This window comes from Cibotium barometz, chromosome 46 (genome assembly GCF_041138505.1).
Source record: "Cibotium barometz isolate CiBa-2024 chromosome 46, ASM4113850v1, whole genome shotgun sequence".
Classification (NCBI taxonomy): domain Eukaryota; kingdom Viridiplantae; phylum Streptophyta; class Polypodiopsida; order Cyatheales; family Cibotiaceae; genus Cibotium; species Cibotium barometz.
This window is the reverse complement of record NC_141091.1, coordinates 1,721,067-1,734,814: the sequence shown is the minus strand read 5'-3', so window position 1 is coordinate 1,734,814 and position 13,748 is coordinate 1,721,067. Positions and strand designations below refer to the sequence as shown.

General features: G+C 43.0%; 1 protein-coding gene across 1 annotated transcript in view; it reads left to right on the top strand.

The window, feature by feature from the left end:
- LOC147611797 (uncharacterized) overlaps nt 1–11,834 on the top strand; it is a 33,747-nt gene extending 21,913 nt beyond the window's left edge. Inside the window, exon 3 of the mRNA XM_086783632.1 lies at nt 11,016–11,834. Coding sequence (XP_086639758.1) covers nt 11,016–11,633 — 618 coding nt within the window. The 3' untranslated portion in view covers nt 11,634–11,834. The remainder of the gene's footprint in view (nt 1–11,015) is intronic.
- Nucleotides 11,835–13,748: the final 1,914 nt, after the last annotated feature.

The following is a 13,748-nucleotide window of genomic DNA, read 5'->3' as shown; positions in this document are numbered from 1 at the left end:
AGTGTGGATACGCTGCAGGAGCGGGCTTTCCGAGACCAGCTGGTGGATAGCTTGCCAGTAGATGGCAGCAGTTGGCAGGAACTTTCCAGTACTGATGTTGGTAGTTCTTGTGTTAATGAGTCAGAGGAAGCTGAACAGGTCACTTATGCTCTGATGTCTCGTAGTGTTCGGGACATAGAACTTCCAGTAGTTGAGGATGTTCTTTCCACGGGGACCTTTCGGAAAGCCAGGCAGGTGGCAGGTGCTTACTTGCAGAAGGAGGTGGTTTCTCCAGGCTTTGTGGTTCCGGATTCAGAGGGGGTGGTTGACAGGTTTCAGAAGGCCTTGCGTGGTCTTCAGAAGGTTTCCAGGACTTGTTTGTGCACCGTAACAGGTGTTGATCCTTGTGAGCAGTGTGATGTCTCTGTGATTCAGAAGCTGTATGGTTCATGGATCTGGTTGATGGACACCGGATTGGATGGGAGCTTCCTGATGAGGCAGTTGAGCTCTTGGTTGCAGATGTCTCTTTGGGAGGTAGGATTGCGTTTCCTGTGGTTTCTGCGGCATGCGAAGGATCATGGACTCTTGTACACAGGAGGGGGATTGTTGGATGGAGTCCGACTCCGCGGTTGGAGTGACTCGGTTTGGGGAGGAGATTCGGACAGGAGGGGATCTACTTATGGCCCAGGAGCAGTTTTACGGAGCAGGAGGAGGTTGGATGGCAGGTTTGGGCTTCCACTGGAGGAACCCATGGTCATCCAGAGGCACTTTGTTCGTGAACAGATCGTTGCTGATGACATCTTGCTGGAGTTCTGTTCGACGGAGGACAGTACGGTGGACCTCTTCACGAAGTCGCTCTCAGGAATTGCTCAGGCGGCACCCTAGCTCCCAGTGGTTGGTTACACAGCCAGGAGCTGAGAGGGGGTGTTAGAAGTCATCTCCTGTCTAGATTTATACACCAGGGCCTTTGTTGTGGGTGTGCCCGCCCTTATGAGGTGTTTTCCCATTTTTCCCCACTCTCCGTATTTTCCCCTATTTTTTCCCATTTTTCTGAGGCTTGGGAGGGCTGCCAGGTGATGCCAGGAGCACCCCAGTGCTGGCCGACTCCATGTTGATCAGTCGTGGGCTACTGGGCTGCTGGCCGACTGGATTTCATCAGTCGTGGGCACCTGTTTGCTGGCCGACTGCATTTATGCAGTCGTGGGACCCCTTTTATCGCTTTCCGGCCCAAGTGATGGTGTCAAGTGTTCTTGGTCATTTTCAGTTTTAATGTTGCTAATAATGTCCATTGTTGGTATTAGTTAAGTGATCTAAAAATGTGTATTTTGTCTTCCGATTTGTAGGCCTCCCATAGGGAGTGGTTACACCATACATACATATGAAGTCATTAGTACTGAAGATTGCCACGTTGAAAACACATTCCATGCAAGCACTTTGACTTAAAACAACAGTATCCATGGAAGAAATTTGAGGGTTACCTGTTACTTCGGTCAAATGAGTTGTGCCTTGCTCTTCGCCTTTTGATTACTCGCCTTTATATGGCACTTCTAACCTGCAAGTGAAACACTTGTCGTCCCTTAAAGGGTATGATGGTGCTTCTGATCCTTCTTCGGATTGGGTTCACCTAAAGATTAGGTAGGGTTTTGTGGAGCCTTCTTAGACTTAATCTTTTGGCTTGTCATAGATCCTACCATACCAGATATCATCCTCCAATGTCCTACTATGATTATTCTTTACTTGGAGCTTGTATTCTTGTGCCAATCCACGGTTTAAAAACCCACACAATGTTGTGGCATCCATGTGTGCCGCTCAGGACTGCAACTCTTTGAATCTCACATGTTCTTCATGTCCAAGTGTGTAAGCTTGGCCACAATATCAAACTCATCCTCTGCCTAGAGGAACTCATCTCGAAACACTGTCTCGAACTTCGTCCAAGTACTCGGTTTATTCTTGAGTTCTCTCCACACCATGCGTTGGCTTTTCCTTTCAAGAGATCCCTACCATCTGAATTTTATGGGCTTCGGAGAATGGGTGGAACTTGAAGTGTACGTTCTTGCGGTTGAGCCAAGAGTCAACCATCTCTTGGGTCCTCTCCTTTTTCTCACCCGCAAAAGCCTCAGGTGCGAAAGGAGAAGCTACTGCTGGTGGTCCTGCAGGAACCACTGCACCAATCACCGCTAGTTGAAGTAAAACCACCTGATCCCACAAAAGTTGGATCGCTTCTCGCAACTTCGCCCAAAGTTGTGCTATCTGCTTCGCGAAGTAAGTTTTCTCGACCCTTTCTACCACCTCCTGTTACACGTCGGTGTGTTTCCCTAACCCTTGAGGATGATCTTCCTCATGGTGGGAAACCTCATCAACAAAGTGGAGTTGTGCCGCCATGGTAAAGTGTTCTCTCTCTATGTCTCTGTCTCTCTCTTCTCTCTCTATCCTTTTGCACACACACATAAGCCATGAAGATCTTTGAGCCAACATTGTTCCTGTCTCCCCCTTAATCCTAGATTCAATATCCCATATCACTAGTGCTTGCCCATAGGGGCCCTCGGCAAGTCTACCTGTGATCCACCATGTCCATGGTAGGAGTAAGCCTCTTGGTCTCCAGCCCACCATAGATCAATAATAACCTAAGACTACTAGCTTTTCGTAATCCCACGGCTCCCCTAACCTTGTTGAATTAGTCCCTAATCCCAAGGGTTGGCGTTAGGTACGATAGCACTAGAACATATAAAGCGGCCTTACCTTGTTCTTAATATCAAATAGAGAAAGTCTACGAACTTCGTGTACATAGTTGCTTAAGACTAGTAATAGAGGCCATACCATTTTTAAGTTTGCTAGTCATTTGTATATGTCATTTTTGACAATAAGTAATGGAAAATCATTCCCTTGCAATAGTTTACTTGTGAGCTCCTCTTCTTTCCTCTTTTTGCTTGCTTGCATGCTATTGGAGTCTTACATGCTAGATGGATGCTTGTGTGAATAGGTTTGACTGTAGATTTCACTCTTCCATGCTTCTTGTTTCCCTGCCTTTTAAGACAGAGAACCATCGTAAAGGACCATGTCTTGTTGCCTCCATCTAGGTGTAGGGAGCTCCCCGCCCCTTCATCCCATTGGCAAAGGCGCATTCTAGTGTGGCAAAACGGAGTGAGGACATGACGAATGGGCTAGCATATCCACATAGGGAAGTCACAATTTTTACTATAAGGAGTTCAATGATTTCATGAGAAAGCAAGGAATCAAGAGACAATTTATATGCATGTACTCTCTGCAACAATTGAATGGTGTTACAGAAAGGAAAAATAGGCACATTGCAGAAGTGGCACGTGCCTTCTTGATCTTTTGAAAAGAATATGCCAGATTATTTTAGGGCTGAAGCAGTAGAAATTATTGTTTACATTATAAACCCACTACATCTGTTCATGGTGATATGTGCCTGAACATAATTTTATGGGTATAAAACTAGATGTGTCTCACTTGAAAGTGTTTGGATGTATTGCATATGTACATGTTTCCAATGAAGTGAGAACCAAATTGGATCTATAAAGGCAAAGAAATGCATCTTCATTAGATATGCTTTAGAGCAAATAGATGTTATAACCCTACCACTCGTGAGATGTGAGTAAGCAAATATGTTGTCTTTGATGAGATGAGTAGCTAATATGCACCAGTGAAGGCAACAAAAGATGCAGATGTAAGAAGTAATGATGTTTTCCACATGTAGAGCAGCAATCATAGGTGCTTAGTGGACCTGAGAGTCATCTAATAGTGGGGATCCAATGATAGTCCATGGTCAGGCAAGTTAAGGACAGTGTAGGTACACATGTATCATCACGCAGAAAGGGAGGGAAAAGGTAGATCAACTTTTTGTGCTTGATCTGTCACAGTAGGTCACTCATATGTGGATAATGACTTTAGTGGCTCTAAGAAGAGCCTTGATGAGGAGCTTGGCATTCCGTCAGTGATTACTCCTGGTGTAAGGAGAACGAGGGTTGTTTTGAGGATACCTGGCAGTGATCTAGGTGTACGCAAGTCTAAGAGGGTTAGATATCCTATTGATAGGTTGAGATATGATGGATATACAACCCATCATTATGCTTACATGGTTAAAGAAATACATGAGTGTTGGACCCCACTTGTGAGTATACACTTAGAAATAAAAAATGAAAAGATGCCATAAATGAGGAGATGGCAACATTGGATGCAAATTCAACATGGGAGTTAGTGCTTTTGTCTAAGAAAAAGAGGGTAATCGGATGTAAGTGGGTGTATAAGGTTAAGCATATCTCAGATAGACAAGTGAGAGTAGTTATAAGGCAACATTGGTTGCCAAGGGTTATGTGCATTGACTATGAGGAGACATTTAGCCCAGTTGAATGAATATGAGAGTTGTCATTGCTATGGCTGTAGCCAGCAAAGGGTTAGTCTTTACATCAAATGGATGTAAAGAATGCTTTCTTGTATGGTTATTTGCAAGAAGAAGTATACATGATGCAACCATCAGGTTATGAGAGTGATGTACACCCAGATTTTGTGTGCATGTTACGCAAAGCCTTGTATGGCCTGAAGCCAAGTACTCAAAACATGGTCAAATAAGATCGGGGAGTATCTTGTCATTATTTAGAGACCAATGCAGATTTGTCACTTGCTTGAAAAAGACAAACGGAGGGATCATGCTATTAAACATTTATGTGGATAACTTGATTATCACTAGCGAGATAGTGATGCTGACATACATGATGTCAGGAGACTTTTGAAGTAGAAGTTTAAGATGAAGGGATTTGGTGAGCTACGATATTTCTTAGGCATAGAGGTGGTGAGATCACCTCATGGAATTTGGTTGTTATAGAGGTAGTATAGCTTGGACATGTTGTCCAAGTATGGTATAATAGGCTATAAGCCTATTTCTATGCCATTGGAGTAGAAGACAAAGGTTTCTGTAGATATAGGTGAGCATTTGGAGGACCCCACCATGTACAAGTGCATGGTGGGTAGCTTGATCTACATGACCATTACTAGGCCAGACTTAAGCTATGTTGTTGGACTTGTGAGTCAGTTTATGCAGGCCTATGGAAGCCACACTTTGATGTGGCTAGACGGATTCTTAGGTACATAAAGTCCATAATTGATTATGGACTTTTTTATTAGGTTGGCACAAAGATACAACTACATGTGTACACAGATGCTGATTGGACTGATAGCGTTGAAGATCTACCAATAGCTTTATGTTTTCTTTTGTGAGTGCTGATGTGAGTTCGAGCAGAAAGAAACAATCGACAATTGCCTTTTCGTGAGTACAGAGACATAGTATAGGAGTGCTAGCTTAGTTTCAAAAGCTACTTGGTGATATGGGTGAGCCTTTAGATAGGGCTGTTGTCATTTATTTGTGACAACATGAGTAGCATACAGTTGGCCAATAACCAAATATACCATGCTAGAATGAAGCACATTGAGATGCATTATCACTTTGTGGTGATGAGGGATAAGGTTCTAGTAGGTGATGTAGATTTGGTATATATCAACATAGAGAATCATATGGGGTTAACATCTTCACAAAGGCACTAAGCATAAAGAAGCTCCATAGGTTTAGGAGCTTACTTAGATTGTAGTGTATGGAGTTGAGCTTAAGGGAGAGTGTTGAGATATCGAGCGCTCAACTAGTGCTGTGACCATTGATGATCTGTTTAGGTGATAGAATCTACACTCATAACACTAGCACGGTTGGTGAGATTATGGTTGATATGCCGCTAGTGGATGACAGGTTGTGTGATAATAACCACTTTGGAGTCCTAGAGTTATGCCATAGTTATGGCGCCATCTCATATAGTCAGGTTCACACTATTGGATGACCATTGTATGTTATAGTAGGAGAGTACTTTCCCATATAGTATATACTCTTATCTCTCAAGTGTATGGTTGTAGAGAAAAGAAGAATATAGAAGATAATTCAGCCATCCATCTCTCTCTTGTGTCTTGCTCTCTTGTGTGTGTGTGTGTTTTCTTGCAAGCTCTCCCTCTCCCCTACATTCTCTCTACTTATTTCATAAAAATAAAGTACATGAGCTAATTTTATAAAATAAATACATGAGCCTAAACACGTGAGCCTAGAGACATGAGTCTGGAGGTATGAAGTTGGATATGTGAGACCTAGACACGTGAGCTTACATATGTGAGCCTCTAGACATGAGTCTAGAGGCATGAACCTAGAGACATGACCCCAGAGACGTGAGTCTACTAACCAAAAATAAAAAGTGTATGAAATAATTTACAGACCTTATCAAGAAGCACTAGGGACCTTTGATACAAACTCGATCTAGACTAATTATTAGAAACAATAATATAGTCAACTATGCTGCATCAAAACACACCTTTGATCCCAATAAACAACCAACACTCCATAGAGTGCTCCCATGTTAAGAAGGCTAGAATCCCTCTAATCCACCTCAAGCAAGGAGCTTTGGGAAGAAATGAGCAACCAAAACACAGATGTGAGCCTTGGAGGAACAATGAAATCCTTGGAAATAGGAGTTACAAACGATCCTCCAAACTCCGGATTTACCAACTGGCTCTATCATAACAACATCCTAAACTTTATAAAGAAGGCATTCAACCGCCTTGTTGGGGCTGGACAACCACCGAACGAGCTGGAACATCGTCGAAATGTCAGAGCCATGGTCCACCCGACACATTTAACACTCTAGTCCAGCTGGTTAATTAGGCCATTATGGATGTAAATCAGCTGTGCTCAGAGCATGATGCCATCTCTTGTACTACTCCATAATTGCGCATTAAGCAGTATAAAGCTGTAACGAAAATCTGTACACATGCTACTGTTAGCCGAGTGGTGATTAATCAAACTTCTATCATTGTGTATATCCGTCTCGTCTACCATTTTGTATATCCGTCTTTTAAGTCTTCTTTGTTATGTTTTATGTTTTCAATCGGGTAATATATACAAGTCGATCTATCTTGTGTAATCGTTCTGTTTCGTATCTCTTGTAAGACAAATACGCTATGGTTCTTGCGTCTTTCAGAGTATGTTTTCTGTATCAAGCTGGTGTATTGCTATGCGCATAACCAGAGACACTCAATAGGTTATTGGGTAGCGGTCACCCAGCAACACTTTGGCGACCAGGATGCGTCTTGTTGCTTATTTCACTTACTGTTTGCCGTCTTCTGTGTTTGTGTCCATCATTCATGTCCGCACGTGAACTGCGCTACTTGGCACAGCTAGAAGCTGGGGAACTTCAATTTGCTAACTCTGGCTTGAAATCATTATAAGAAGAAGAACCGGGGCTTCTATAATACGACCATGTACTACGGTGAAGTATCTAAAATTCTCCGAGAAATCCGCTGCAAGATCTGGAGGAAGCATAGGGCCGAGGTGGAAGAAGCGTAAGCTTCAACATTGGGCCCGCCCACACCGACAGTGAATGTCGTTGGACAAGCACGAAGGAATCAAGCGGACCCCACAGAGGCGGTAGAATCATCAGCCATGGCAGTGACCAAGTCCATGCAACTCGAGTCTTCGGAGGCGGGGAAAGAGCCGACCTCGGATAAGTAGAGGAAGCAAAAGGTGGTCACCTGGCAGGAGAACCACAAGGTTTGCACGGAGGTGTCATACTAGGTGGAGAAGCAACAAGTTGGGGAAGTGTTACGGAAGGAGGAGCCAGAAAGGGCCATGAACAATGTGTCGCAGCAAGATGTAGAAGTCACCATACAACCAATTAATCCAATCCAACAAACCCTAGACCAGGGAGGATACGTGTCCTCGACATGGGCAAAGGAAAACCCTCATAAAGGTGAGGCACCAAGGAAGGAGAAAGGTGCGGAGGCACCGAAGTAAGAGGAAAGCCGAATCAAGTTTGTAGAAGGAGAAACACTCCCATATGATCTGTGGGAAGATCTGAAGCAGCAACCACCGATCCATATGTCGGTGGAATAGCTCCTCACATTCGTGTCGAACTTCAGAGAGTAGCTGGTACGCCACCTGATGCCCCAAGAGGAGAGGACGGTACCATCACAGACTTTAGAAGCCATGCACATTGAGAAGATAGAGACTCTGACAAAGGAAGCCCAGATCTATGATGAAGCCATCCCAATGATCCAGGTCAAGCTAGCTGGAGTGGACATAGCACAAGTACTACTGGATGGAGGATAGAGAGTTAACACTTTGTTGGATACGACATGCCAAAAGCTTGGATTGAGCAGCTAGGATCTAGCCCCGTTCGTGGTAAAAATGGAAGATTAGCACCGAGTCCAGCTGCTGGGATTAATCCGCGGGCTCACACTGGAAGTCTATAGATTCACCTTTTAGATTACAGTGGTGGTGCTCCGCATGGAGGATATAAAAGGTGCCTACTCGATGTTATTGGGAAGACCATGGCTTAGACATGCATGGATTAAGTAGGATTGGGATGCGGATAGAATAACCATCCGGAGAGCCAAGAAGAAAGTCAGGCTTTCAGTGTGGCTAGCCGTAGGAAAGTGGAGAATCCTTCTCGGCCGAAAGTAGCCGAAGGAGTAAACATACTGGAGGGACTGGACTTGGATGAAGAAGAGGAATATCTCTACCAGAACACAAATTTGATTAGCCTGTTTGAGGTTGATGTGGTCTGTATCATGGAGAAATACCTCCTAGCCCATAATCACAAGAATAAAGCTGGCAGGGATCAATAGGATCCGCTGGAGCAAAGGGGAATCTCCTGATGAGGCCCAATATATTTTTGAAGACTTAGCCGATGATGGAAGTATACCGAGCCCAAGTGATGGTGTCAAGTGTTCTTGGTCATTTTTTTCAGTTTTAATGTTGCTAATAATGTCCATTGTTGGTATTAGTTAAGTGATCTAAAAATGTGTATTTTGTCTTCCGATTTGTAGGCCTCCCATAGGGAGTGGTTACACCATACATACATATGAAGTCATTAGTACTGAAGATTGCCACGTTGAAAACACATTCCATGCAAGCACTTTGACTTAAAACAACAGTATCCATGGAAGAAATTTGAGGGTTACCTGTTACTTCGGTCAAATGAGTTGTGCCTTGCTCTTCGCCTTTTGATTACTCGCCTTTATATGGCCCTTCTAACCCGCAAGTGAAACACTTGTCGTCCCTTAAAGGGTATGATGGTGCTTCTGATCCTTCTTCGGATTGGGTTCACCTAAAGATTAGGTAGGGTTTTGTGGAGCCTTCTTAGACTTAATCTTTTGGCTTGTCATAGATCCTACCATACCAGATATCATCCTCCAATGTCCTACTATGATTATTCTTTACTTGGAGCTTGTATTCTTGTGCCAATCCACGGTTTAAAAACCCACACAATGTTGTGGCATCCATGTGTGCCGCTCAGGACTGCAACTCTTTGAATCTCACATGTTCTTCATGTCCAAGTGTGTAAGCTTGGCCACAATATCAAACTCATCCTCTGCCTAGAGGAACTCATCTCGAAACACTGTCTCGAACTTCGTCCAAGTACTCGGTTTATTCTTGAGTTCTCTCCACACCATGCGTTGGCTTTTCCTTTCAAGAGATCCCTACCATCTGAATTTTATGGGCTTCGGAGAATGGGTGGAACTTGAAGTGTACGTTCTTGCGGTTGAGCCAAGAGTCAACCATCTCTTGGGTCCTCTCCTTTTTCTCACCCGCAAAAGCCTCAGGTGCGAAAGGAGAAGCTACTGCTGGTGGTCCTGTAGGAACCACTGCACCAATCACCGCTAGTTGAAGTAAAACCACCTGATCCCACAAAAGTTGGATCGCTTCTCGCAACTTCGCCCAAAGTTGTGCTATCTGCTTCGCGAAGTAAGTTTTCTCGACCCTTTCTACCACCTCCTGTTACACGTCGGTGTGTTCCCCTAACCCTTGAGGATGATCTTCCTCATGGTGGGAAACCTCATCAACAAAGTGGAGTTGTGCCGCCATGGTAAAGTGTTCTCTCTCTATATCTCTGTCTCTCTCTTCTCTCTCTATCCTTTTGCACACACACATAAGCCATGAAGATCTTTGAGCCAACATTGTTCCTGTCTCCCCTTTAATCCTAGATTCAATATCCCATATCACTAGTGCTTGCCCATAGGGGCCCTCGGCAAGTCTACCTGTGATCCACCATGTCCATGGTAGGAGTAAGCCTCTTGGTCTCCAGCCCACCATAGATCAATAATAACCTAAGACTACTAGCTTTTCGTAATCCCACAGCTCCCCTAACCTTGTTGAATTAGTCCCTAATCCCAAGGGTTGGCGTTAGATACGTAACAGATGGTCCCTTAGGGCAGGTCCTAGTCGTGTGGGATGCCAGGGTTGATTGGTGTGGTTTGGATGGACCGAGCCTTATCCCTATGCTCCGGGGAGATCCTTTGGTGTTATTTCTGGTAACTGATTTTAGGAGGAATTTTCAAAGAGGAGTTGTTTCCTCGAGACAACTTCTCAGATGTGGTTGATCACTTAGTTAACAATTCTTCATGTATGGGTCATTGCTAGGTTGACATGTGGCCTATCAATAGATCGCCTTAACCTACCTCGTTGGTCAAAGCACGGCGGTGCAATCATTCTTTTTGATGGGCAAGTCTAGAGAGAGGATGTTTGCAATTTTGGTAGTCAGAAGTGTAGGCCTTTTGCTTATTATGGTAGTGGTGTAGTTAGCTTTTTCAAGTAATAGAAACTTACTTTTATGTGCATGTATAAATTTAGGCATACCAATATGGAAAATGGGTTAGCCACACACTTATCCACAAATTCCATGGTCCCTATGAGAATCAAGCCTCCCCAGTACCCATCTGAGCACAAGCCTGTATAAATGTGAGCAGCCAAGTCACCAGTGTCATAGTGTGTTAGTAGCCATAGCAAGAGCCTTTATGGTACACATTCTAGCAAGGATTGGGACAAGGATTTACTAGTCATGCTGTGGTGTGTATGTGCATGTTGTCAATCAAACGTCTGTGCTACTTGAGGAAAGAATGAAGTTGTACAATGTCCTTCTGTATGGTTTCAGACACAGGGAGGGATGACATCTGTAAGTGTCCCGACTTCATATTTTTGTTGTTTGCAGCTGTATCTTCCAGGTTGTAGCAGGATAAGTGCTGATGCTGTTGTGAGGATGGTTGAGATACTTAGAAAGCATAAACGTCCGGGAATGCTTGGTTTGAAGCAGTTACGAGTGAGAAATATTTATGGCTTAACAAGGGAGCATCTAGAGAGCTTGCAGAACATGCTCGGTGTGAGGTCACAGGACCAGTCTAGCTCAAGGAAACCCCAGTATTATCATAATGGTCATTATGCTTCCTGGTGTGATGACGAGAGACCGATCGATGTGGAAGAATGTCCAAAGTGTACCAATGTAAGATTAGTTTTTGATTGTACCAGGGAAAGATGTCAGCAAAGGCAGGGAATCAAACTTCAAGAGTGTCGTGCCTGTATTCTGTGTATTGTTCGTTGTGAAGAGTGTGGAAGGTGCATAAATGACAATGACTATGAAGAAACCTTCTCCCTAGACTTGTTATGTTCTTGCTGCTGGCTCAGGTTGCCCAAATGTGCAGAATGCAATAGGCCTGGTTGTGGAAGACATGCTGATCACTTCATCAGGACACCAGAGACTACGTTTGTTTGTAGTGACTGCTGTGGGACCTCTCTAGGATTAAGTGCCCCAGAGTTTCATGTATATACCTGAGTCAACATTTGAGGTTCTTATCATCTGGGCTTATAATTTTCAACTAGCTCTCTGTTCATATGTCAGGGCCGATATTTGATTCTTTTACTGGAACTTTATTCAAACATTCATTTGTATATATGACCAATTTTGTCACCGGGAGAATTTAAAACAAAAGAGCAATAAAAAAAGGTGTCATGCAAGTTGCTGACACCAATGCAATACTGGTGTAAATATTTATACTGTAATTTTTTCTTAGGTGGGCCAGCCTTTTAGTTGGTGGTGGAAGCATTGCCAAAAGTGTGTATCTTGTTCATTTCTCATGGTAGGAGCCAGAAAAATTAGGGTACTGGGCTTGTAGTGAGTTCTGTTGGTGTTGTGGGAGGGGTAGACAGTGTGTTGAATGGATTGTGTGGGCTTTTGCTTTATTAGGTTCGTGTGTTGTTTGCTAGCTCTAAGTAAGCATATTGAAAACTATTTTTTCTGCTAAATGTTGAAGCAGTGTAAATTCATCGTTTAGTAATACTGTTTTGCGGCTTTGCATAATACCGGGGTTCATGGCCACAGTACTATGCTGTAGCTGAACAGGCCTGCTTTAGGCGGCAGCCTTGGACCTTATTTTCTGGAATGTGAATCGTTTTAGCATGTTCTTTTTGCATGTTGCCCTTCACAGATTGGTTGGACAGCTTAATGCTACAAATTTAGAACCTCTCTCTCTCTCTCTCTCTCTCTCTCTCTCTCTCTCTCTCACGAGTAGGACACCTAGTGCCCCCCACAAATGTACATGTGTGCGTGTATGTGTTCACTTGATAAAGACCCTTATATTTTTATAATTAAAAGACGAGACATATTTTTCTCGTTCTTATTATTTAGTCTAAAATTCCATGCCTTACTTTACAATTAGTGGATTGATGGTTCCTTATTGGCTTGATCTCCACACTACATGAAAGTACTTGTGTAAGGTTCTTATCCCTTGGGGATGCCAATTTACATAAAGCAGGGAATCGAGAGGGATATATTATGATGAACAATTGTTTGTGTGGTTGGGAATTCATGCACCGCCGTCATATGTAAGTCATAGTGTCATGTACCCTCGTATGTAAGTCATATTGGAGATGGAGTGTCATGTACCTTCATATGTAAGTCATAGATGGATTTTTTCCATTTATTTAGGCCTTGGATAGAGATTTATTTTGGAAAAGAATGTAAAAGGACATTTAGGAGTATATTAGGTAAGTACGACCTGCATGAAACACCAGGTTTATCGCAACCAATGCCTTTCACTTCTTAGCCATGCTTAGCCATGGGAGTTATAGCAATTGGTTTTGTGATGGACTTGCCGATTTGCCTATGACAACATATGGTAATGATTTGATTGAACATCATTATTAGGTTTAACAAATAGCCACATTTTATTTTTGTTTGTAAAACCATCAAGGCAGAGCATATGATTTGGATATCTTTGGCACATGTTCAAGAATTATGGCATGTCCCAATCCATTGTCAACGACAAGAACCCAAAGATTACAAGTCTCTTTTTGGAGGTTCTATTCAACAATAAGGGTAGTTAAGTTTTTTTCCACCCTATCATTTGTAAACCGTTGATGGGCAAAGAAAATTTGCAAATTGAGCCATACTTGATTTGTTATAATTTAACGTTGTGGAGCAAAAATTAGAGTGAGGTAAGTTCTTATCACTTCTGTAGTTTGCATACAACACTTAGGTTCACTCTTCCTTATGGAAAGCTCTTATTGATGTGGTTTATTAGCTGATGATTTTGCCTATCCTGAGAATTAAGTGTTAACCACTCTGTAGGTTAACATGGTTTCACCCACCCGACATATTGTAAGGCGTTTTGCCATCTTACTTGCTCGAACGGCCACACTGAACTTTTGTAAGACGGCACTAGAACATATAAAGCGGCCTTACCTTGTTCTTAATATCAAATAGAGAAAGTATACGAACTTCGTGTACATAGTTGCTTAAGACTAGTAATAGAGACCATACCATTTTTAAGTTTGCTAGTCATTTGTATATGTCATTTTTGACAATAAGCAATGGAAAATCATTCCCTTGCAATAGTTTACTTGTGAGCTCCTCTTCTTCCCTCTTTTTGCTTGCTTGCATGCTATTGGA